This window comes from Chaetodon trifascialis, chromosome 18 (genome assembly GCF_039877785.1).
Source record: "Chaetodon trifascialis isolate fChaTrf1 chromosome 18, fChaTrf1.hap1, whole genome shotgun sequence".
In the NCBI taxonomy this organism is placed as follows: domain Eukaryota; kingdom Metazoa; phylum Chordata; class Actinopteri; order Chaetodontiformes; family Chaetodontidae; genus Chaetodon; species Chaetodon trifascialis.
Window position 1 is genome coordinate 11,307,522 of NC_092073.1, and position 24,116 is coordinate 11,331,637.

Below are 24,116 nucleotides of genomic sequence, written 5' to 3' on the forward strand. Positions count from 1 at the left end.
GATAAACTAATTCAAACAGCGAGATTGAACGAGAGGCCTCCTGCGTATGAGGCCTTGCTAAACGCGCGTGGCATTTTCTTTGCAGGTCATTGGTTTTGGATCACTGCATTCCCATTTCACTTGTCTGTTGACCTTTTTGATAGTTGATATTGCTGTAATGGATGGCATTTGAAGAATTCGCACTGTACATATTGCTCAGCATATTTCTACATAAGGGTTTCACCATTTGTCATTCATGGTGCTATAACAATGGGCTGGCCAGTGTGGACGGCCTACGTAATATGTGCGCATGTACACATGTGAAGCTGAACAGGATAGAACAGGAATATTTTTACTCAAAGTTACTGTTGCTCGTCTCCTTTGATAAGAAACAAGTTGCATATTTAAGCACACGCCCAACAGCGGGAGTGTGCAGTGGGGAGTCAGATCATTTGAGTCTGGAGGAAAATTGGAGGAAGAGTCCCGTCTCTCCTGCTTCAGCTGAGTCCAAAAAGAGTCTCATTGTGAGCGCTCTTATTGTGGTTGCTCCATACCACCTATTTTTTCCCATTTTGCAAATGGGCTTCTACCAAAAGCATCACAATGTGTGGGTACAGATATATTCAGCATAGCTTTACGTGTGTGTGTGTGTGTGTGTGTGTGTGTGTGTGTGTGTGTGTGTGTGTGTGTGTGTGTGTGTGTGTGTGTGTGTGTGTTTTTGCTGCAAATAGCTTAGTGGTAAATACATAGAATAGTGACATCTCGCTGACTGCAGTGCAAGGTGGAACAAAACAAGGGTGGGGGGGGGAGTTGCTTTCAGCTGATGCTGTGGTTGGAAGGTGTCACAACAGAGCCACACACACAAATTCTCAAAAAATGTTCATGTCATGAAATGAAATTTTCCTCTAAAGCAATTACTGTGGGGCTTTGGTGTATTGTGCTATCTTAAAACCAGCCTTTTTAAAAAGGTATAACACCTGTGTGTTTATGTGAATTGTGTGTGCGCGCGTGTGTGTAAACATTTCGCTGATTGAGTAAGAATACGACGCTCACAATTTGACCAAGCTGCTGAAATATTTATTTTCACGTGAAAATGGAGACTGTGAGACTCAATAGAGACATGAAAGGACTTAAAGGTGACGAGCAACAGTGTTTTTTTATTTCACCCTCTGACTCATACGCACTTCATTTTACACACAAACAGTACACACATAGGCTGTATATACTGTCACACAATGCACAAACACACTCCTGCTAAACACAATAACTATGTGTCCATCTACCAACCTAATGACTGTCCTATCATCCGGCACCGACGCACTGTGCTTCACACGTATGAACACTGAAACAAACGCGCACCGTTTTAGTCACACAGCGCACACGATGTAGCAAACACCAAGGCTGAGCGATGATGAGTTTGGGAGCTCCCACTCAGTCTGCGTAACACTGAGTGCTGTTCAATAATTCATAAAAAGTAAGGGATGAATCGAGATGAAAAAAGACAAGTCTTTTGTGAAGGCAAGAAGCAGAGGAGTTGATCTCGGTTCACAGACTCACAGGGAGAAAGAGATTCTGGGGGAAGAGTGGGAGAGAGACAGAGAGAGCAACCAAATAGAAATGGGAGAGGAATAATAAGGGGCTTTTGTTATTTTGGGTGAAAAAAGAAACATGCCAGTGAGCTCTGGGGAAGACACTTATTGTCGACTTTATAAAGACATATTCATGATATTTAGAAATTTGAAATTGGGAAAGTACGAAAAAAGAGAGACACTCTAGATTTGGCTTTCTTATCCTGCCTAACCTTAACTACACATGATACATACTTGAAATTTGTAGCCAGAGAGGAAGTAAAAATAGCAACTTGGTGAAATATTTATACGTCGCTGAGTGAACAGGTCAATGACCTAACAGCTCTTCAGTAAAGCCATACCACAAGTAGAAACTCCTGTAAAGATCACCCATATAACCACTGACTTTTGAGTGGTTTGTAACTGTCCCTGCTGTACGCCTCATCACTTCTTACACAGTTTAAAGACAGTCCATCTTAAAAACTGCCTTATGATGCTCTTGTTCCCAATCAATATGAGGCTTATGCGGAGAGCATGGGATTTAGAGCGAGAGGATTATTATTTGACGCCACAGCGGCGACTGCTTCAGGTGGTTGGAACGATGCTGCTTCGAATCTGAATTGAGGTTGCTGTGCGTGCGTGTGTGTGTGTGTGTGTGTCGTGTGTGTATTCATTGTGTACTAAGGCCAGTCTGATTCATGCAGTCACCTACATTAGTACTTTAATGGTGCTTAGGCTGTCTGAGTCTATGGAAGGTAAGCTGAGTGTATTCCAGCCATTTTCCAATATCCTGCAAAGCTTTTCTGAACAACAACAGAAACAAAACAGTGTGTAATCATTCATTTCAAACTTCCGTCTTTCTCACACAAGTGGTCAAGTGAAGTTTCGCTCGAGTCGGCAGGACAAGGTAACATGTTTAGGGTGGTAACAAATCAAGTTATCAGGTGTTCCATCTATTACAACTTTCTTCTTTGCAGCCCTCCTCCTCCCATCCTCGCCATCTCCCTGGTCCTCCTCCTCCTCCCATTCTCTCTGTTCCTCTGTTTCTCTTTCCCTCTGCTAATAAATTATGTATGCCATCTTCAACTCACAGAGTGCTGCACTGCTGCACTATCTGCTCTAAATTGCTGCTCTCTCTCTCTCTCTCTCTCTCTCTCTCTCTCTCTCTCCCCCATTTCACTCTTTGCCTCTCAATCTTTCCCCTTCACGCCCCCTCTCTTTCTCACTCTTAATCTCTCTCTCTCCTCACTCTCTCACTCTCACCATATATATATGCACGCACACACACTCACTCACACACACAAACTCAACTCAACCCCCACCTCCCACCCAACCATGCACTGCTCCTGTCTCTGTCGGTAGGACCAGCTCTTCTTTCCCAGAGTTCCTTGCAGCTCAACTCCACCCCGGAGGCTTCGCTCCAGTACTCTGCCAGCTACCATAGCAACCAGACCCTCGCCCTTAGCGACAGCATCTCCGCAGCAACTCCTCAGCGCAGCGGGCAGGTTGGAGGAGCTGTGCACAGCTACAACCAGGTAGGAAATACTGCTGTACACAGCTGATGATGATGAGGATGCAAGCGTTAATGATGAAACTCAAAACTTGGACAGGAGGCTGTCGGTCAGGGAATCTTAATGATTGACATCCGAGGAGTTTGACTGTGAAGGTAACTCACCTGAATGAGTTTTCCGTAGTTTCTAAATAGAACTGCATTGTGTTGTTTTGCCATTTGAAGGCACCTTTGAGGACCAATGTCGAGATACACTGTATATGTTGATTTTCCAGTTCAACATCACCCGTCTCCTCCTCTGCCCCCTTTTTTCACGCACTGCCTCGCACAGTGATCCTCCAGCTACATGCAGCTCTGACTCTCAGCATGGTTTTGTTTGACATCACAGTTGAGTCTAGCTTACCAAGTGTGTAAATGCGTATTCGTCCGGACTCCCATTTTATTAGCCTTATTGGAATGGTTTAGTCCACCGACTACAGCTGGCTTTTCAGGCAATCCATAACATTTCTCTGTGTTTGGGAGGACTTGAGAGACAGGGTTAGACAAATTCATTAAAGCTGTTTAGAAGGAGACAGGTAATCGGATGCTCATAGACCGAAATGAGGAGATGATTAAATGCACACAGAGACTTCTCAGCGAGTGTCTGGTTCACACGGACTTGAGAAATAAAGCTGGAGACAAATTCACATTTTAATCACAGCAGTGTGCTGATGAAGAGAGAAAACCCACCAAATTACTTTCCAGCCTACAGGAGCCAATTATTTCAAATTTTCATGTCCTTAACATATAAATGGTAATGCACATACTGTATACACACATGCTTACACACACACACACACACACACACACACACACACACACATATGCGTTTTCAAACCACCCACACATCTGCTAAATCAGTGAGCAGCTGCAGTGCTTCATTAAAATATATTGCCAGTGTCTGGGGCAAATGCTCCATTTGTGATAGACGATTTAATGCAAGAGGAAATATTTTAGGTCAATAATTATAAACCGGATGATTATTTAACACTGATCACAGCTCTTTGAAAGTATCCTTTTTGCATCTTCACAAGTACCTGCGCACGCTTTCAGTACGGTTTCCATCTGTGAAGTGAATGGCTGTTGGTTTTCTGTCGTGTCATTTTCTCATTTGCTTATGTGTGCGTGCAAATCTGTGTGTACGTGCGGGTTTGTTTGCTCATGTACACGCGTCTCTTGAAAGCAGAAGGTGAATAGGTGGTATCTGTCTTTGTAAACATATTAATTCATTTCCCCCTGCAGTCACACCAAAGCTCATTTCCAGAGCTGGTTTCAGAGAAAGCTCCCCTTCCTTCTCTTAATGAATAGGAAATACAAACAGGAGTAAAGACAGAAAGATTGAAGAACAGACCTGCTTATAGATGGATGGACAGATAAGACAAAAGGAGTTTTTATTTTGTCTGCTTGCTGAATTTTATAATACTTCTTGTCCTGTGTTTGCCTTATATTGCAGAATCCCTGTCCTGTTTTTCTCTTCTCCCTTCTTCCTTCCCTGTCCTCTTTGCTCACCATCTCTCGCTACGTGAGCATGAATATGTGTGTGTGTGAGTGTGTGTGTGTGTAGCCTCCTCTCTGATGTTTTTGGCTTGTCAGTGTAATGGGGCCAGTGTTGTCAGCAGGGCTTGTTGCTCATGAATAGCTTTACAGCAGCCAGTGCTGCTGGATAGGCAGGTGCAGCTTGCATGCATGTGCGCTACATGCAGCACTTCTTGGCATGTGCACATGCATATGCACTTGATGCACTCCTTCCACCGCGTCTACATGGGTGCATTTGTTTAAAGTTTGCACAAGTGACTGAAAGTGAATGGTCTGTAGCTCCTCTTCTGTAGGGTATTTATAACCCTGAGAGGCCCCGCTTTAATAATGCATGGATACATGGCACCTCAAACACCCCAGTGTTTTACTGGAGGAGAGAAGAAGCAGCACTGCAAGATGACATAGAAGAGCATCAAGAAAGTGCTCTCCCTCACACACTGCATCAGGCTTTCTATCTATTACTCACCTCAGCCAACAATTCATCCATACTTATTCATTTACCCGATGAATCACCCATCCAGCTGTTTCTCTGCTCATTCACCCGCTCATCAGTCTTCATCAGTCTTCATCAGTCTGCAGTCCATTTCTGTCTTGCTTTTTTCACATCTGCAGTGTTGAATACAATCAAGTAGCATAAAACCATTAATAGGGTTCTTAAACTCAGCTTTGTGGCCTGCATCTCATCAGCCTTAGATGTCTCACTTGGCTTCATAACCTACTAAACTAACACAGGGGACTTGTATAGCAGATTTTTATGGTGCACACTGCTCTGGATAGTGGCTCACATCCCGATTAAGATGTCTCTCCGGCTGTTTATAGACACTTTTAATAATCCGCTCTCTAATAACCTCTTTATCTGTGTGCACTCAAACAAACAGATCAAGTGACATTGGATACATAAAACAGTTTTACAAGTGCACTTACCATAGGTTCCATGAATGCCTCGAAGACTCAAAGTATGTAGTTACAGGTATAAGAGAGAGTAGGATATGTTACCTGGGATATTACAGTAAAAATCTAAATACTGATGTATTTAAACACAGCATCATATTTATTCTGCTTATTTTAAAATTCTGGGAATGTCGATTTATGATGAGGCAAAGGATTTACATAAATGGCAAAAGCCTTGGTAACACCGGGTTTGCCGTGGTGATGGTGGCTGCTTAGTGACTCCTGGGACAGACAGTTCATTTAATAAAGATTAAGCTGAGAGGCATTACTCAAATTCTAGCCAAGTACTCCAAGAGCATAATTCTTATCGCTTCGATTTTTACATTGTGAGAGAGAGAGAGAGTGCACTCTGCTGAACGTATTGCTGTAAAATATCTGTTTGCGACATCAAACATGTGGGAGATAGAGCGAGCTTAGAGGCCCTTTTTTCTGTTTTGCTCCTGAATGTTCTGTTAACATTGGACTCGATGGGGCAGTTGGATGGCACTCCTGCCACTTTGAGGTTAATAGCGTAAAATGTGTAAGTCTGAGGCAGTTACTTTGTTTGAAGAAGGGCAGATTTTTCTATGTTGATAGCAGTAAATTATGCATGAAGAATGAAAAGATGTGGGAGTAAGTAAGAGGAAGATGAAGAGACGTTTTTAAGAGGAGTTTTAACAACTTAACCCCACTCTGCATTGGCGTCCCCTCCTCTAACGCTGAACATTGCATCTGTTCATTTGAATGGGGAAAAATTTCCCCATAAACCAAATATTTCAGAAAATTTGAAAGACACATAAATGAAATGCAATTTCTACTTTCAACTTTGTTGGCCAAAAATGAGAAAAAATAACCATAATGGAGAGAAACCGAGAAGACCTTGATGAATTGTGCCTTTCTATTATGAAAGACTTCATGATTCGTGGTTGTTTTGAAAGAGTTGACATAAAAAATAGTGATTTATTTCTGGAAGTTGTCAGAAAAATTAGACTGCACTTGCGTGCAACAGCTGAGATTGCTGTTGACAGTTCTGAGGAAATCATAATACATGCGAAGTCAGTTGTGTGCTATTTGGCTCTTTATTCCTACTACATAGTAATTTAGGAGCATGCTAATAAGGTGACACAGCTGATCCTGTTAGATTTTAACCTGTTTCTGTGCCAACAAGCCATTTTTCTCTTCATGGCCACAGATTTTGACTGTAGCAATGACTCCATCAGAATATTTACCATCCAGGGTTGCTGGTGTGAGAAGAACATCCACCCCATTCTTTATAGTGGAGTCAGGTTAAGCTATAGCTTCCATCCGGATTTACTCCTTGTGAGCTGGGATCAGGGTGGGCTGAGCAACTCAAGGTTAAAGGCTGTACTGTGCACTTTCAGCACTTCTTCACACACACAAAAACATGTAGGCAGAAACATACAGTGTCATGTTACTGAGTCAAAAACATGCATGAAGATATATGCTGTACCATAGCGTATTGAGTGTTTTACCTCTTCCTCATTTTCCACTCTCTCAGTCTTTGTCATTGTCCTCCTGTCTCTGCTACCCTGCCTGTGTTCCTCTCTAAACTGTTAGATTTTTAAGAAAGTGACTGCTAATCCACTCAGAGATAAATCAGCTTCCATGACCCCTCTGCAAACAAAGCAGGGCTGGAACCAATGGCCCGTTGTCTTCAGCAGACATGCTTTGGCTCCTCATAAAGCAGGAAAATATAACCAGAGACTGCCTTTGAGAAGATAATGGGAGATTGTGTGCCTGTGTGGGTTGCTATATTTATCCAGGGAAGGTTTGCTGAACAGGCATGCTTCTTTTTTTTCTTCTTCTTCTTCTCGCCCAATCTTCTTGAAACTGTTACAAGATATATCAACACAGTGTTCTAACATAACTCCAGATTATTGACATGTCTGGCTGTGTGAGCTTTTTGTGAGACACTGGTTATTGGATGATCAGACATTTTTGGCCATTTGCATGATGTGCTTACATGTGTACTTAAGTGTCTTCTTGCCTTAACATGCAACTTCACAGACAGTCATCCGTATGCACAACAGATCAATATAATGACAATCTAGCAGTGTGGATATTCAAACATTGGCACCTTGTTAGTAAAGTTGGGGTGTTTAAAGTTCTGCCTGAGAGTAACTACAGTATATGCAGCGATGACAGTGCCCCAAGGTGACTCAGTGACTGTGTGCTTGCATAATGTGACCATGTGTGATGTCAGGCTAGTAATAATGTATTTGAATCACCTTTACAGCTTTAAGCATCAACATAAGGCTATATGTAGCTCAGTGGAGCACTGGCAGACACCCCCCCGCTGTCTCTGGAGACTATAAGAGAATATATTAGGATCAACCAGCATGTGATGTGTGGTAGAAACACATCTTATGCGCTTCCAACTTTGCCTCACTCACTGGCACATGGCTCCTCAAATAAATTTGCCTCAAAATGAAGAAAAGGCTGCTCGCTTACATTGTGTAACATCCATAGATTATTTTACCGTACAAAAATCAATATGAGTGACTTAACAGCAAAGGCCTTAGTCTTACTCTTTTATCTAAATTTAATTACAGATTCTCTTCCTTTCAGTATTTGAGAATATTGGGGTTTATGTGATGACAGATGATATTGAGACATGAATAGACTATGGACTGTGTAATCCTCTCTGCTTTGAGTAGGTGGTGCAACAAGGCTTCATGACAAATGATTTCAGTCAGCTGAGCTCCTAGGACTTCATGGTCTGCTTCTATGAGTCCGTTTGAATCACCCCTCTGTTTTCTTTGGGGATTTCATTACTAGCTGCTCTAGGTTCATTCGGGACTCCTCAAAGGCTTGACTGAACTCATTGTGCATAAAAGTTTTTGATGGCAACTACTACTACTTTATTCTTTTTTATCCCATTTTTCTTAACTGTCTCTCCCTTTCCCTCCTTCCAACTTCCCCCTCCCCTCTAATCCCTCCCTCTGTGCATCCCTTCTTCCCTGTCATGACTCTTCTTTCCTCACTTGCTGCGTGTGCTCCCCCACATCCCTTCAGGTGACATCTAGTCGTGCCGCCCAGCAGCAACAATCGCAAACTGGAGCAGGGTCAGGTAAGAACTCACCTCTCCTTCTCTTTGCTACTCTTCTCTGTCTCTCTTCATGGAGAGGCATTTTCTTAATAATAAATTAATCTGGCATAGCATGAAGCACCGTAGATCCACAGAGATGACATTATGGAGACACTGACAGACATACATGAGAATTGGAATAAAAACCTTGGTACTAGTAGAATGTTTTCGGAGCCTGCAGTATGTATAATTTTCTTACATGTTGAATTGCTCCTCCGTAATTTAAGCTACATTGCCTCTCATCTCTGGAGCCACTGTGGTTTGGGATAAAGCGTTTGGACTATGCACATATTGCATAAACTGGGTTATATTTTCCTTTATCCAGCCTGGTTTTGATTTTTTAGAAAACTCTTTTTTTATTGACCTATCATGCCCTAACAATCACACTCAAGACTTCCCAATACAGCATGTTTTCACTGAAGGGAAATAAAATATTATATCCATCCATTTTTTGACACTTACATCCAAAATACAGTACAGCACTGACCACGGAAGTGGTGTGCACCCATGCAGGCATCACACTGCTCATCTCTATTTTTATTTTTCCGTCCCGCTTATGTGATACATCACGGTCTTGCCCCATGTATTTAGACCTGTTATCCAGGGCTAGGTCACAGTGGCAGCAGGCTAAGATAAGGGCTAAGGTAGCCCCTCTCCCCAGCAGTGTTTTCCAGCTACAGTTCCAAAGCCAGATATATCATCTCTCCGGTGTGCTCTGGGTCTAGTCCCCCAGCAGAACTGGAGAGTACCGAGGCCGTATCCTTTCGTGGACCCCATCCAGAGACTCTAAGAAGGCCAGATACTCTGAGCTGCTGTCGCAGTCAGACCTGCCTGTATCTGCCCTCCAACTCATTGATGTCAGCCCCACCACAGTCTAACGTCTGCTGCTTTTTGTGTTTATTGGATTTCATCTCCCTTCCTTTGCTTTCCAGGTATCTACTACTCCAGCTCCACCTTACCTGCCCAGCGTGTCAGTTCCCCTCTGTCTGGAGGAGGGGGAGGCTCGGGATCCGGTTCCCCCAGTAAGCTTCAGCGCCTGGGATCGGCTTCCGATACACCGGGGTACTCCACCACTCAACGCCTGCCCTCCTCCTCCTCGTCCCCCAGCAAACAGTCTCCTGCTAATCGGCTGGCCAAGTCATACAGGTTGAGAGCCACAGTGACTGTGACATTGATATCGATTTTGATGTATTGCAGTTGATCCTGATGTGTAATAGTCTGATGGTGTTTGAATGTGGAGATGGCATTTGAAAGAATTCCTCTATTTAACACGTCAGTCTCATTCATAGGTTTTACAGACAGTATGAGAGGAGTGATAAATAATGAGTGACTACAATAGAATAAAATAGAATGGAAGAGGAAAATTGCCTTTGGAGTTCATTGTCCTCCAGTATATGCCGATACGCAGTGAATATGAAATACGCATTTTACGCTTGATAGAGGAAGTATATGACAGTTTTTCTATGTGAAATGGAATGAATCATTTTGCAGTCATTATTTTTCTGATAAATTATGTTGCTTTGCCCATTCGTCTTCCAGCACTACAGTTGCTGTGACAACTGCAGGAGGGGGCGGGTCTCCCCTGAGGGTCGCATCTCCACCCAACTCTACAGCAGCAGGGGGAGGGGCCAGCTCATCATCGTCCCCTCTTCACCAGGTGAGTCTTACAATGTGAACACCTGTGGTGGCCACAAAAACTAGCAATTGAAACCAAGGCAGCAGTGTTAGACGTAGTGTGATAATGATAATAATAATACATGTTACAAACACCTTTCTAATATAGAATGCAGCTCAAAGTGCTCAAAGTGCTTCACAAAAAAAGAAAACAATAACAAAAAAGACATAAAAGACATATAGAGGTACATAAAGGAGTAAATGTGCATAATCCTTATGACAGTCAAAAAGTCAAGTACACGGTATAAAATGCTAAAGTAAAGGATACAGCCAGTGAAACAGGATCAAGTCAAGATCAAATAGAGCAGCAGCATACATAAACTTAGTAAAATAGTCTGGTAAAGAGAAATCAATATAAAAATTGCTGTAAAACTTAATTGTGTCTCACACTACGTAACGTGATTATAAGGGCATGGTTCATCAAGATTCAGCTTGTGTGCGCACATAACCTTCTCCCTCCTCCAGTGAAGTAAATTGTGAGACCAGTAACCACTTAAATATTATCCTGACCTGGCTTGACAATGATTTAAATGTCAGATTTTTTGGAGGACTTCATTTGTTTTACCCAGCGCAGGTTTATCTTATGGTTTTCCACTCATTTGCACTGTTTTTAATCACAGCGCACACAGTAGATTTAGAAAGCAGTTTGACACTGGCTATTATATGTAGCATAATAGCACAAAGATTATATATAAGTACAGGATTTACAGTGGTAATGCCCAGTATTAGTCATTTTTGAACAGAGCAGTAATTGACAGTTGTATCATTCTGTTTGCGTATGATATTATATAGTTGGATAGTATTGATTGATGCCAAGTGGCTGGGTGTTACAGGGAAGATTATATTCTTGTCCACTTTGTCAGATCTTTAATCATGACAAAGAACGGTGTAGTGCAGCTCCAGAGCAATTACAGATTGAGTCATATCTTCAAACAAAAATCTATACAAGTCAGTTTTAGTTATGTAATCGTTTCAAATAGCACCTTATTTAAACTCTGGTTTCTGAGGTAAATTTGTTGGATGCTCAGATCCAATATCTCACACTGTACCATGATGAGAAGTGTTTTTTGAATGTGGGGGATTGCATTTTAAATTATGTTCTTAACTCAAAGTGGTTTGGACATGGTTTACACATAGTGCCAATTCTAATTTAGAAGCCCGTTTTACGAAAGTTTCTCAGTTGGATGTAGACACAAAAGTCAATTGGCAAAGTAAAAAGAAAAAAAAAAGAAAATTGGAGGACAGGTACTAACTGTTCTTTTCTGAACGGCACAAAACAAAACATATCAGCCACGTGAGCTGTTGCACATTTGGCTGCCAACGCTGTAATTAACAGGAAGCAGTTACACCAGTGTACACGAGCAACTTCACGCTGTATGTTCCCTGAGTTTATTTACAATAAACAACTGTTGCCTTTGCAGATGAGTTCAGGCATAGGGAGCTATGCCACTCTGTCTCCCAAACGGCTGGCAGCCCACCACGCTTCTGACCAGTACAAGATCTCCCACGAGCTCTACGCTACTGCTACCCTGCAGAGGCCTGGCAGTCTGGCAGGTGGGAGTTCACACACTCATGCAGTCCACACGCACATACACATAAACCCAAACATGTGTCACTCCAACACGTGCATTTAGTAACTTTCCTCAGTCTGACTGATTAAGCTGTTTTCAAGCTGTACTGTGAGTAGTAAAAGGATGTAAGAAGATCTTTCCCAACATCAGTATATCTTTGAGTGTCTGTTGTTGATCCTGCATTGTGTGTCAGTGGAGCATTTGTGCAATAAGACGGGGCACATGCCGCTTTCAGTGTCACAGCCATTCTAAGAAATGTCAAGTTCTGCATTTAAGTCTGTTGAATTAGCCAGTCTTTTATAAAGCACAGTGTGTTGCGGTTGGTATCTCCAGGTTATCGACTCGTATGTACTTCACAAGAGGCGTTGGAGCATCTTTGGGGCTGATCTTTATCAAGAAGAACTTCAAAATGAACGTTCACAGTTACATTTGTGAATGATGAGCTGTTTTTGAACAGCTCTGTTGTGACTGCGCGCTTTAAGGAGATTCAGATTGTCTTTGAATAAGGTCTGTTTGCTGCGTCTGGCAGCTGAGTGTATCAGAACGACACTGGTCTTAGTTCAGGCAGCATTCAGGCTAACAGAGACTTTTATTCGCTGCTGCAGTTGCATTGGCTAGTGAATAGCTCGCTCTCGTGACTGCAAAATTGAGTTGGCTGGATGTCAGACTGGAAATGAAAATGTGTTGTGGAAGCTGTTTATGGCCCATAGAAGTGAAGTGTAAAATTTTATTTGAGGTTGGCTGTTTGTGCCTGTTTGAATTAAATACACTAGATAGCCCACTGTTTCAAGGACTTTAAATTCTCAAGGCTTGTATTACAAGTGCCATTCAGACTAAAAGCAGTTTTAGATTACCTCCCTCTTTCATTTGGCTGTACTCAGATTTATGCCCTGTGCTTTAGAGCATGTAACTGCAGACAAATTCTTTTGTTACGTGTCTCAGTTATTTATTTTTTAAGGATTGTGGAAATCTGTGAAGATCTTTATGTCTTTGTTTTTGTCTGTTTCTGCTGCTTCTTCCTTTTAAATGTACATGTGGATATTTTGTGAGGTAGTTGCACCTGTGAGCTGAGTATAGTAAAGGTCTTCACCATTTTTGTATGCCGGTGAATGAAGAGACTCTGGTAAAAGCCAAATTAGTGACTTTGTTACAGCCTCGTTCGCCGCAGCTTGACATAAATGAAATATTTGACGTGATTAATATTGATTAAACCAGGTGGCAGTGTTTTGAAGCTCTGGAGTAAGTTGAATTGATTAGTCCTTTAAGCTCAGAGCTATATTGATGAAGAACATGACCTTCATGCTTTACCCTGAGGGCATGACTGTGATCTTGAAGCAGCGCCTGGGGTTTCATCTCTCCTGAAGAATTAAACGAAGACGAAAAGACAAGAATGAGTCCGGATGAAAAAACGAGACCTTATACTGTGACTATAATTAGCAGACCTCCGTCGTATGATTATCAGATTTTGCTTTCATGAATTTGGACAAACACGCTGTGGTTGATCATATCAGAATGACTTAAAGGAAACACCAATCCTGGAAATGCAAGATATCAAATCATTGTAATTTTCTTCAATTTCTGGTCCAGCCTAGAATTATTTGTAGATACCTTCAGCCAGAGGTTTGCTTATCCCCCGGTGGGTATTATCCTCCTGTAAAAAGCACAGTAGAGTTCATCTGAGTAGCCTGTTTGGAGAGGTGCTCAACAGCTCTACAGCACCTACTCTACAGTGGAGTTAAGCTGCGTAAAACCAAAATCGCCCCCAAAAAAGAAATTACCTCTCTGTGCTTTTTGCATGAAATGGTGTGAGCGATGCAGTTCATTGTGTGTGAATATTGCCATAGTGACGCAATACTATAATACAAGCCGAAGAAAATGAGTTCTTTAAGCAAAAAGAGATAATTAAAAGTTAATCAGTTAAATATAACTGAGCTTCTTTGGCAGTGACACTGACTAAGGGCTGACACTGAAGCCTCAGGCCGCAGCTGTGATGCCTTGGACGTATAGATAAATGGTCCTACAGTACATGGTTACATATGAAAGAGAAAGAACGTAAAACTCCTTTTTGCTGTAGATGTTGGCAATATTCAGTTTGCTTTGTTTTTAACTGCTCAAACAGGACCAAAGCAGTAAGGGAGCCCAGTTTTACATTTTGTTATCCTTTTTATATATTTTACAGAATGAAGCATCATGGGAGGTCATCTCTGTCGTTTTCTCCCTCTCTCTGCATCATTCTGTCTTCTCTCTGTAAAGTTCCCTCTCCTTTTGAAAGAAAGAGGTCACTACTTCCACGAGTGGGCCCTTGCGAGTCAAAAAAATAAATGAATAAAGAAATAAAACCGACTCACCATGACTTCAAAGACGAGAGGCACGAAGGAAGAGAGAGAGCTGGGATGAGTCATGTCGTTAATGGGTGTGTCCATGACTCTAATTAGCACTCCTTCATGCATATTCTGACCGACTCTCCCTCTCTCTTGCTTCTTGTCCCTCTGTCTATCTGTCTCTAAATTCGAAGAATTTCAGTTGAGCTCACTGGGTGTTGCAGAGTCCATAATTTCAGCTGTCTCTCCATCCATTTCTGTCACTTTCTCAATTTCTCTCCATGTCCTTTGTCTCATTTTGTCACTCCCTTCACGGACTCTCTCTTCGACTTCCTGTTTGTCTTCTCTATCTGGCTACCGCTGGCTAGCAGAGTGTGACAGCAGGCAGCCCACAGGTACGTTAGCGAGGCAGGTAAACAGGCCAATCAGTTGAAAGGAGGACACAGTAAAACTCAATAGCTCAAGTCTGGCACAGTGAGACGAACCTAGTGTAGGACTGGACATCCAGACGGGCTCTTGTTCATCCCTAAAGATGATAAAGGAGGTTTAGGATAATAACAAGCTCCTGTTGTGTATTTCACTTTGGGTCTTCATCATGACTCCTCTTTGAAATACTCTCTTTTACTTGTCTTGCTTTATTGGACAGTGAAGACAAGAATTAGACACCGATCCTAAGCTGCAACAAAAACTACAGTACGTGATGGCTGCATGGCACTGTATGTGCTTGATCCCACTGAGACGGCTGAGTGCCTCAGATCCATTGATTTTTGATACGATCTGAAGGGTTGTGGGGCTTTGACTGCGTTAGAGTTGAGGGTGGATGCACACGGAGGTTTGATTCGGAGTCTTGAAGCACTGCACTCGTCCCCCCTCATCCGCTGGAAAATCCTTGGCACGCGACTTGCCATCGACTGAGAGCTAATGCGATATGATACGACGTTGGCTCCACTGGACCGTCTCCCTTTCTCTCAGTCGCTCGTGGCTTTCTAAGTCTGTGTGTATGTATGACTGCGTGGACGTCTTTTCACTTTATCCTCTGCCATGTCACCTAAGCCCCGCTGACTCGTCTTCACATTCGCCCAGCCTCCTCCTTTTCTTCTCTTTCCTGATTTTAATTTTGCTCTCTGTGCTTTCATAGGGAGGCCTTACATTTGTTCCTCTGTGTAATGAACAAATGCCTGCTGTCAATGTCTTCCTTGCCCTGTGTCTGTGGGATTCCTGCCAAACACAGAGCAAGAGGGGGGGACACTACATCTCATTATTTTATAGCTGACGACCAGCAATGTGTTCTGTGGAGATTAAAAAAAAATGAATTACAGAGGCATCCCTCTCTCTCGCTGTTTTCTCTCTCTCTCTCTCTCTGTCTCTCTGTCTCTCTCTCTCTCTCTCTCTCTCTCTCTCTGTCTCTCTGTCTCTCTCTCTCTCGATCTCTGCCTATTTCTTCCTATCTCATGTGTCGCTATGCACGTATCATTTTCTTGCTTTCTTTTTCTGTCAGTTTGTTGCACCTCTGATTTAGTGCATCTCTTAATCCTGACGTCGACTACCACTCGTACGAACATATAAACACACCGTCATCCTAATCTGTCCGCTTCATAAACAGCGTGTAGTCTGTCACTTGGCGCTCAGCTAAAGAAAAGGTCCAGGGTGAAAATGGACAGGTCTAAAAACAGAGGAGTCATGTAGCCGTGCTTTTTCTGGCGTGAGCTCTGTTTTCCTCCTCTGTTCTGCCCTCCCATCATCACTATTGCAGCCTTTCACCCATCATCTCCGCACGGGTTCCTTTTCTCCCCTCCTGTCTCTCTTGGGCACCCATCCATCTTCCGCCACATTCATTCTTCCTTATGTGCTTCTTTATCCACTCTTCCTCTTACATCCTCTTGTTTCGCCCTCCGCGTCCTCTGTGGTTCTCATCACTGCCTCACCATTCCACCTCTCTTCCCATTTCCTGCATGAAATTACAACCTATCTTCATTCTTCCTTACCTCCTTGAAATCCATCTGTTCAATTCCCCTGTGCCCACCGTCCCTTACCTCATGTGCCGTACTTATCCTTCATTTTGTCCCCTCTCTTTCGCGCTCTATCTTCCTTACATCTTTTTTTTTTCATCCCTCTCTCTTTTGTTCAGGCTCTCGTGGCTCCTATAGTAGTCAACACAGTCAGGAGCCCCTTCGGCCCTTGGGTTCCCCAGAACACCACATAGATCCCATCTATGAAGAACGTGTCTACCACAACAAGGGCCCCATGAGGAGCCTTAGTCAGAGCCAGGGGCCAGATACAGGGTCCTATCGCAACAACACCGGTAAGGCCCTTCCTGCATTTCTATTACCAGTTACAGCTATGCAGTTTCATTATACGATGTCTTTAAACTCGTGGAACTGAATGTATGAGTCCTTTAATTTCACCATTCTTAAACCTAAAATGTACCTTATAACTTCTTTTTCATACTCTTGTGAATATTTAATATATATCAGCTGTAGAGAAGACCCCCTTCCCTGCAGCCGCTGCAGACAGACAACAAAGATCATAGGTACATTTAATAATGGAGCTGGGATAAACTTATATGAGCAGCCAAAAGATGAGTTCATTAGGAGCTTAATCAGTTTCTTTTTTTTGTCAGTCACACAGCTCGCATTCATTCATTCATTCATGTTAGTTGATGCTTGCTTACCCAGTGTCACGTATACGTGATGTATGCTGTGTACAACATTCGTCAGGACAATATTTTTCCCATGTGAGTTGAATGTTACAGCCTGCATTCAGTCCATCAGTCCCACATTACTGTTTCCAAGAACTTCATGCAGCCCAGGGACAATGGAGAAAATACATACAGAGAGTAAAGAATAAGGAGTACTGAAAAAGCCATCAACAGCCATTATGTTGTTTAGAAAGTACCCATTCTGCATGTTTCTTTTCTTTTTTTTCCCAGAAGCACAGTTGGGAACATCCTCTGTCAAACTCACACAGTCAGGCACACTCATTCTCACCCCCTCCCTCCGTTACTCCATTGTTGCCAGCAATGTATTTTTAATAGGGCCTCATTGAGCTTATCTCAATGTGGGTTTAGGTACGCCATGTTAATCCCATTACCGTATCATACCCACATGAAAACACCCAAGTCGGTCACGCCACGTTCACAGCTCCCTCGATGTCATTAACCAGCCTAGCCTTAATAGCTATCATTAGCATTTGGGTCAGAATCATAGCAGTAAATATGCCACTCCAGACCAGCGTTTGAGTCGATCAGTTTGACTCACTTGAAAGGAGTGAGAATTGCCTTAAAGCACAGAGCTCAGCTTTTGAAGCACATTTCAGAGTGAAGGGGTCATTTGGTTTCCGCTTATTCTTGCGGGATATCGCTTTGATTACTGTCGGTGAAATTCTGAACAGCGCATATAGCGATAGGATTGTCTTTGCAAGCAGGAATTAATCAAATAAGTGCGCTTCAGAAGTGTACAAAGAGGATCCACTGTTATCTAGAACTCAGTGTGCCTTCCATTTGTATTTCAATAGATGGGTATAACAAAGCTCACAGAGGGAATTTGCACTGCAGCTGCAAAAATCAATAGACTGTGGATTAGACCATGTACATGTAATTGCAACGCTTGAGGTACACAATGCGCTTCTCCTGTGATACAGTATTTTAATAGATTATCTCATGTTGTTTGAGCTAAATTCTCAATCAGAGTATATCAGCATGAACCTTTTCCATCCACAATATTACCCCCTACTGCGCTTGGCCCATGTAACTGTGGTGGTAAATCAACACACCGAAGATGAACTGCACCTTGAAGCCAGTGGGCCGTTGAATTAAGTTTGGCCTTAGCGCAGCATGTTTTAAAAGTCACGTTAACAGTATGTGCAGGGACTAGGAGGTTGTCTATTAAGGATTCATAATGCACAGAGTGATAGCAAATAGTGAGCTGATAAGGGCTGTGCTGATATGCTGAGTGGTAAGTCATTAATTATGTCATTGTGCCTTTTCTTGGCATGGCAGCCTCACATTATTGGTTCATTAAGCTGGCATGGATCAATGTAATTAATTCTATAAGTCATTCCTTCTGCGGAAAGGGAAGGGAGACATTTGTGTGGGTATTTCATATTTGCAGAGAGGTAGTCAGTGGGGCTGTATACGGCGCACAGTTTCAGGCTAATTCAGGGCCAGTTTAAACGAGGCACTTGCAAGTCAAATGAAGCTCACAGTATGCATTGAGAACGTGGGCCACCACATTACTTAACTGCACACTTGACTGTGAAGAGGAGCTGCTTGATACAACAAAACCAATTTAAGGGACTATAATTGTACATGCAGTGTTTTTTTTGTTTTTTTTTTAACTGTGGCTGTTTCCTGACCCATTTTAGGACAGAGAGACAGGGGGAAGGAAATAGGGAGCAAGGACAGGACATTAAAAATAAAGTAAAGCAGACGCATAGTGGGGTCAAAGCTGATTTGGTAAGTTTGTAGAGGCTAAATGTATGATTTTTATTTCTTTTTTTAAACAGTGGCACTTTCTGTAGCTGAGGTTTTACTTTATATTTTAGGGAACTTGTGTCTGCTTTCAGCCTCCTCCATCCGTCAATAAACAAACAGACCTGTATTTTCTTGAAGTCTGCTGGCATTTTCTTGCAGCGCGGTGGACAGCAGTTTGACAACACGCTCGCAAATTCAGTCAGGTCCAGTTTAAAGCACCGTCATTTGGTTATCCTGTCTGTCTGTCTGTCTGTCTGTCTGTCTGTCTGTCTGTCTGTCAGTCTGTCTGTCTGTCTGTCTGTCTGTCTGTCTGTCACAGCTCAGTCCACTTTTATGTACTGTGTTGGCCTGAGTGTTACTGTAGATTAACATCATTGTCATGACTTCTAAACAGAACTGAAGAAAATCTAAAAATAAGTTGTTACTGAACATCTGCTCCACCTGTGTGTGTGTGTGTGTGTGTGTGTGTGTGTGTGCGTGCGTGCGTGCGTGCGTGCATGCGTGCGTGTGTGTGTGTGTTTCTGTATCCGGTCAAACCTCTCTCTCACATCCACACACCTTTTTTCTGTCATTCTCACTGACTGCTGTCTCACCCTCTTCATCCTCTTTCTCCTATCCGCGCAGCACATACACGCATCCACAAACCGCATAATAATTATCGTGCAAGTACAAGTGTGTATCTGTGTTTCTGCACTATGCATGTGTGTAGGCAGCGGCACACAGTGTTTCATTCTTGGATTAAACCAGGCCACTGCCCCAGAGGACTGCAGGTTAATGTGGCCTATTTCAAGCGATTATTCCTGCATGGTCACAGTGTCTCTGACACACACGTGCACACACATGCATTCAGTCGCAGTGAGGAAAAACCCTCAGGATGTGGTTTACACAAGACATTGTGTGTTTTTCATATCAGCCAACAGTTTGTCACTATGCTTCCTTTCTGTTTATTTTCAGTCTCTCTGTTCCTGACATCATCTCCTTCTGCTTCTTATTGTCTTCTTTGTATTTTTATATGTACGTCTACATTTTTTTGTCCTTTGTCTCTTTTATCATAGTCTCTATTCATTCAGACATCAGTGAAATCTTGTGCATTAACTCTTTTGCCTTTTCTTCCTTCCTCATGCTCCCTGCCTCCTTGTTTTGTCCCGTTTTCTTCCTCCCCTCCTGCCTGTGCTCTTACATTTTTGTCTGTGTGCCTTCCCTCCTTATTTCATGAAAGCTATCTTTGCCTGTATTAATGACTCTGACCACTGGGAATAACAGCGGCTCTGAATGGATGTGGCACTTTTTCTCTTTAATAGCCTATCATCAGACCTGCACGTAGCTCAGATGGCGACAGCGAGAATGGGTAGATTCACTGCCACGGCTATTTGTCAGGTGCATCTAGTAGCCAGGTTGAACTATTGCTGTTGATAAGGGGTGTTATGTAGTTTAACATTGCTCCCTTCAGTATCTGTGGAGGAGATAGACACAAATTCTTTTACAATCATTAATCAATCACGGTAGTCACGGTAAACAGCAAAGTTACAGTTTCTCAACCATTAACAGAACCAGATAACCAAATGGTACAAAGCTTTGAGGGGGGAAAAATGAGAATTTGCATTTTGTGTAATACTTGGCAAGCAGTTTACATCACTTTTTACGTCACTACAGGAGCACTGCTCTGCTCAGTCCTGTAGTTTTGTTCAAGTGTTTATGTCTTATCACCTGCCAACCAGACAGCACCATGGACACTGCTTTATTCTGCATCCACTCCAAAAAACAAAGCCAATTAAGAGGCTCATCTAGGATACTCCAGTTTACTCTCTGTAAACCATAACTTCTGACTGCTCCCCTAAATCAGGACGGACGCTGATTTCTGCAGTTGAATAATGATTTTTTGATCATTGACCGCGTTTATTTTCCTGTCCATTTTTTGGATAAATACAATGACGGCTGTGGCTTTTTGAGACCCACAGAAAATGTGAACACACACTTTTTAATGTCAGGTTTATGCAATCAAATGCATGCAGCTCCCGGGACAAGGGATCAACTCTGTTACATAAGCACCAGGGTGTGTGTGTGTGTGTGTGTGTGTGTGTGTGTGTGTGTGTGTGTGTGTGTGTGTGTGTGTGTGTGTGTGTGTGTGTGTGTGTGTGTGTGTTATGATGTTTCTCGAAACCAAAGCAGGATTATTTTAGCTTGAAGTTGCAGCTCAATAGCAGTGGTCCCCTTTGCCAGCGCCAATGTGCACACACACGAGCACACACACACTGCACATGCACAATAAGAAGGTTTGAAAGAAATATGAAGAAGGCTTTGCATCAAACCATTAAACCAATCTGCTTCCCCCTTTAAATCTGCTGTGTTCCTTCTGTAATGAGATCTGACACCCTAATGAGGGGGACAGAACAGAGAGAGTGATGGAGGAGAGAGATGAGATGGAGAAAACAAGCCCAAGAGACTAGGGAGGACTTGAGAGAGGGTGTAGTTACCGTGCGTCTTCTGACCAGGAGGCAGGAAAAGTTCAGGGCACCTCTTGAATAAAAAAAGTGACGGATCCTTGAAAAGAAAGGAAAAGGAAAAGGCTCACTTTCATCTGGCACATATCCTCCGGTATCCATATGTGGCTTATAATACTAATTATACTAACTTGGGTTGTGTGTATGCATTTGTGTAGCTGTAGTTGATGGAAATTATTTGTAGCTTCTTAAATACTGTACATACCCACACACTGTATATGCATACATGAATACATACGTACACATTGTTCTAAAGCTTTGAGGTAATCTTGTAGTCCATACAAGTAATAGTGGTAATTCCTGCCAGTAAGTTTGCAGCGATTATTATGAGTGCATGGTTGAAATAAGGTCAGTCTTATAGCATAGCATTGGAAATTGATGCATCTTAGTCGTCCTGAGTCACCAGTTCTCTATCAATTAGTGTCCGATAAGACCTCTTTGCGGGAAAACTAAAGAGCTGCAGCATCGTGAGACCTTTTGGCTGAAGCATGTCCCCAGTTACTCCAGTGTGTCACTCACCAGGCTCTGTCTGTCTCTGGGTTAGATTAGGTTTGTTTAGCCAGGATCAATTTCAGCTTGGCCCCTGATCCTGCTGGTCTTTTAATGAACCTACTGCCTTTTGAACGCCAGTGAAGAAAGAGTCGCGAATTTGCACTTTCTTATTAAGTGTTGTTTACTCCACTGTGAAAGCGTTTGTGCTGGTTAGAAACACACTTTATGACTCACACTGCACCCAGCTCTCTATTGAAAGACAATGTCTGAGATTAATTTATCTCAGGGTCAGTCTGAAAAATTGTTTAAAAATTGTGAAGAAACAGGACAGGAAGGAAGAACTGAGGCGAGGAAGAAAGAAAATTGATTTATTTCTCTGCATTTTTAGATGATTTTTCTCTGCTGTAGTCGGCTTTCGAACAGATGAATTGAGCTGTGACAGGCAATATAGCTGTGACCTACACTACTATTCAACTTAGTGGACAACAACTCAATTTCTAAGTTGAATTCAGGTGATTTATACTGTGGCTTAAACTTGTACAGTATTTACAGTGAGTTTTTGCTGAAGCCTCAGAAAGCTTTAATTACCAGCTCATAGCATCTGACTTACTCTACAGATCAGCACAAATTCTTTCCCTTGTGAAAACATATGGCCCTTCATAAATGTAGGTTTAAATCAAGTTGGTGCTAGTCACGCTGCACTGCCTTCTCACACAGACACACCAGCAGCCACTAACGTGGCAAACACATGTACAAAGCATGCACAGGAACACACACAGGCATAAGCACGACTTGTGGCTTGTGACTTGTGTCCCATGCTATCTCAGTTTACACGATTAGCATATTCTCTGTTTTATCAGCAGTAATGAATTCATAAGCACTGACATAAACATTCATTTGTTTTGGTCCTCAGAGATCGCAGATAAATTGAAGTCAGCACAAAAGCAGCATTGACTGTCTTCATCAAATGAAAAGAAACATTCATATCTGCTGTTTAAAGCATGTTTTATTCATTAACTGATTCACAGTTTATCGTTGTTTATGTTGGTTATTACTTCTGTGTTTGCTGTTTTTCTCCTCATCAGGCAATATATAGATATAAATAACCTGGCCTCACAATGGTATTGTATCTTTAAAATCAACAATCCCTCTGAAAAAGGTTTGAGAAGTGCCTTTTAGCCTCGTTTCTCATAAACCTGTTTCAGTGTCACTCCATTATTTCGAGTGAATTAAACTCAAATGTACTCTGTTCGTTAGTCATGTTCAAGCTAAGTGTGATATTCATCCATTTGCAGACCCACTTATCTTATTCAGGGTCGTGGGGGGGTGCAGCTTATTTCAGCACACAGTGGGCGAGAGGAAGCGCGCACACAGGAGAGGAAATTCACACTGCACCTGGGTGGTAAAGAGTGTCCAGTCCACCTAACCTGCATGTCTTTGGACTGTGGGAGGAAAAAAGGAGCATTTGTCTTTCATTTCTCAGATATTTGTCAATAGGAAGAACATGAAAATGATTTCCCCCTGCAGTGTTCTGCCATAAATTAATCCAAGAACGGCATGTCAAATCCGATGTGGTAGCAAGCGCAACATTATGCTAATGTAGGACAAGGCAAGCCAAGGCAAGTTTACTTGTATAACAGCCAGTTAACAGTATAACAGTAGTTGTGCTATATTATACATAAAGAGCCCATTTCCACCTGGCATTCAAATGGAATATGTGTTAGTATACATTATCCAGATTCTTGTGATTTTTAATGCGTTCTTGTTATCCTCGTTGTCCTTCAGAGCAAAACTTGCATGTGAGTAATATGAGATGGCAGCGAATCAGACTCCCCTAAAAAATCGTGGACTTTTCTGAGCTGTTGATTTAGGGGAAACTTTATTGACTTGGTGAAATGTAATATATTAATTAACGTTGCTCGCTCTCTAAATTTGAACAACAACCTATATTTTACCTTGAACCATGCATTAACATTCATTTTTACTTATCAGGATAACATGTCTGGCTGCAGATTGCGTTTTGATAGCGGGTGGAAATGTGGCCAAAAAGACACTAGACAAGATATGAATGCCATATATGAGCATTTTGCATGCAGTGGCCATATGCCTTATATAAAAACAAGAAACTTACCTTTGACTTTCACTATTGTCCTTCCGCAGCATGATCATTTAGTAGATATGACTGGCCTGGAGCCCCTGCTGCGTCTAAGTGGCAAGCTTGGAGAAAGACATGGCACCTTGACTCATAGAGACGAGTGTCCCACAGCTCCCACACTGTAAAACTCTGTATGTTTGATACTGAAAGTGTAAAAGAGGGCATTTGTGTGTGTGTGTGAGTGCGTGCGTGCGTGGCCTCCAGTGCTTCCAGCTCAGGAACATCAAGAGCTATGTGTTGGCCAGGAGGTTCTCCCAGGG

General features: G+C 42.4%; 1 protein-coding gene across 5 annotated transcripts in view; it reads left to right on the forward strand.

Moving 5' to 3' along the window:
- ctnnd2a (catenin (cadherin-associated protein), delta 2a) overlaps positions 1 to 24,116 on the forward strand; it is a 232,771-nt gene that overhangs the window by 105,740 nt on the left and 102,915 nt on the right. For 4 of the 5 annotated variants that reach the window (XM_070985662.1, XM_070985665.1, XM_070985664.1 and 1 more), the window contains exons 6-11: positions 2,910 to 3,082; positions 8,599 to 8,653; positions 9,604 to 9,817; positions 10,211 to 10,328; positions 11,767 to 11,899; positions 16,366 to 16,539. In XM_070985662.1, the coding sequence (XP_070841763.1) occupies positions 2,910 to 3,082; positions 8,599 to 8,653; positions 9,604 to 9,817; positions 10,211 to 10,328; positions 11,767 to 11,899; positions 16,366 to 16,539 (867 nt within the window). The remainder of the gene's footprint in view (positions 1 to 2,909; positions 3,083 to 8,598; positions 8,654 to 9,603; positions 9,818 to 10,210; positions 10,329 to 11,766; positions 11,900 to 16,365; positions 16,540 to 24,116) is intronic. The other variant, XM_070985666.1, reaches the window with a different exon arrangement.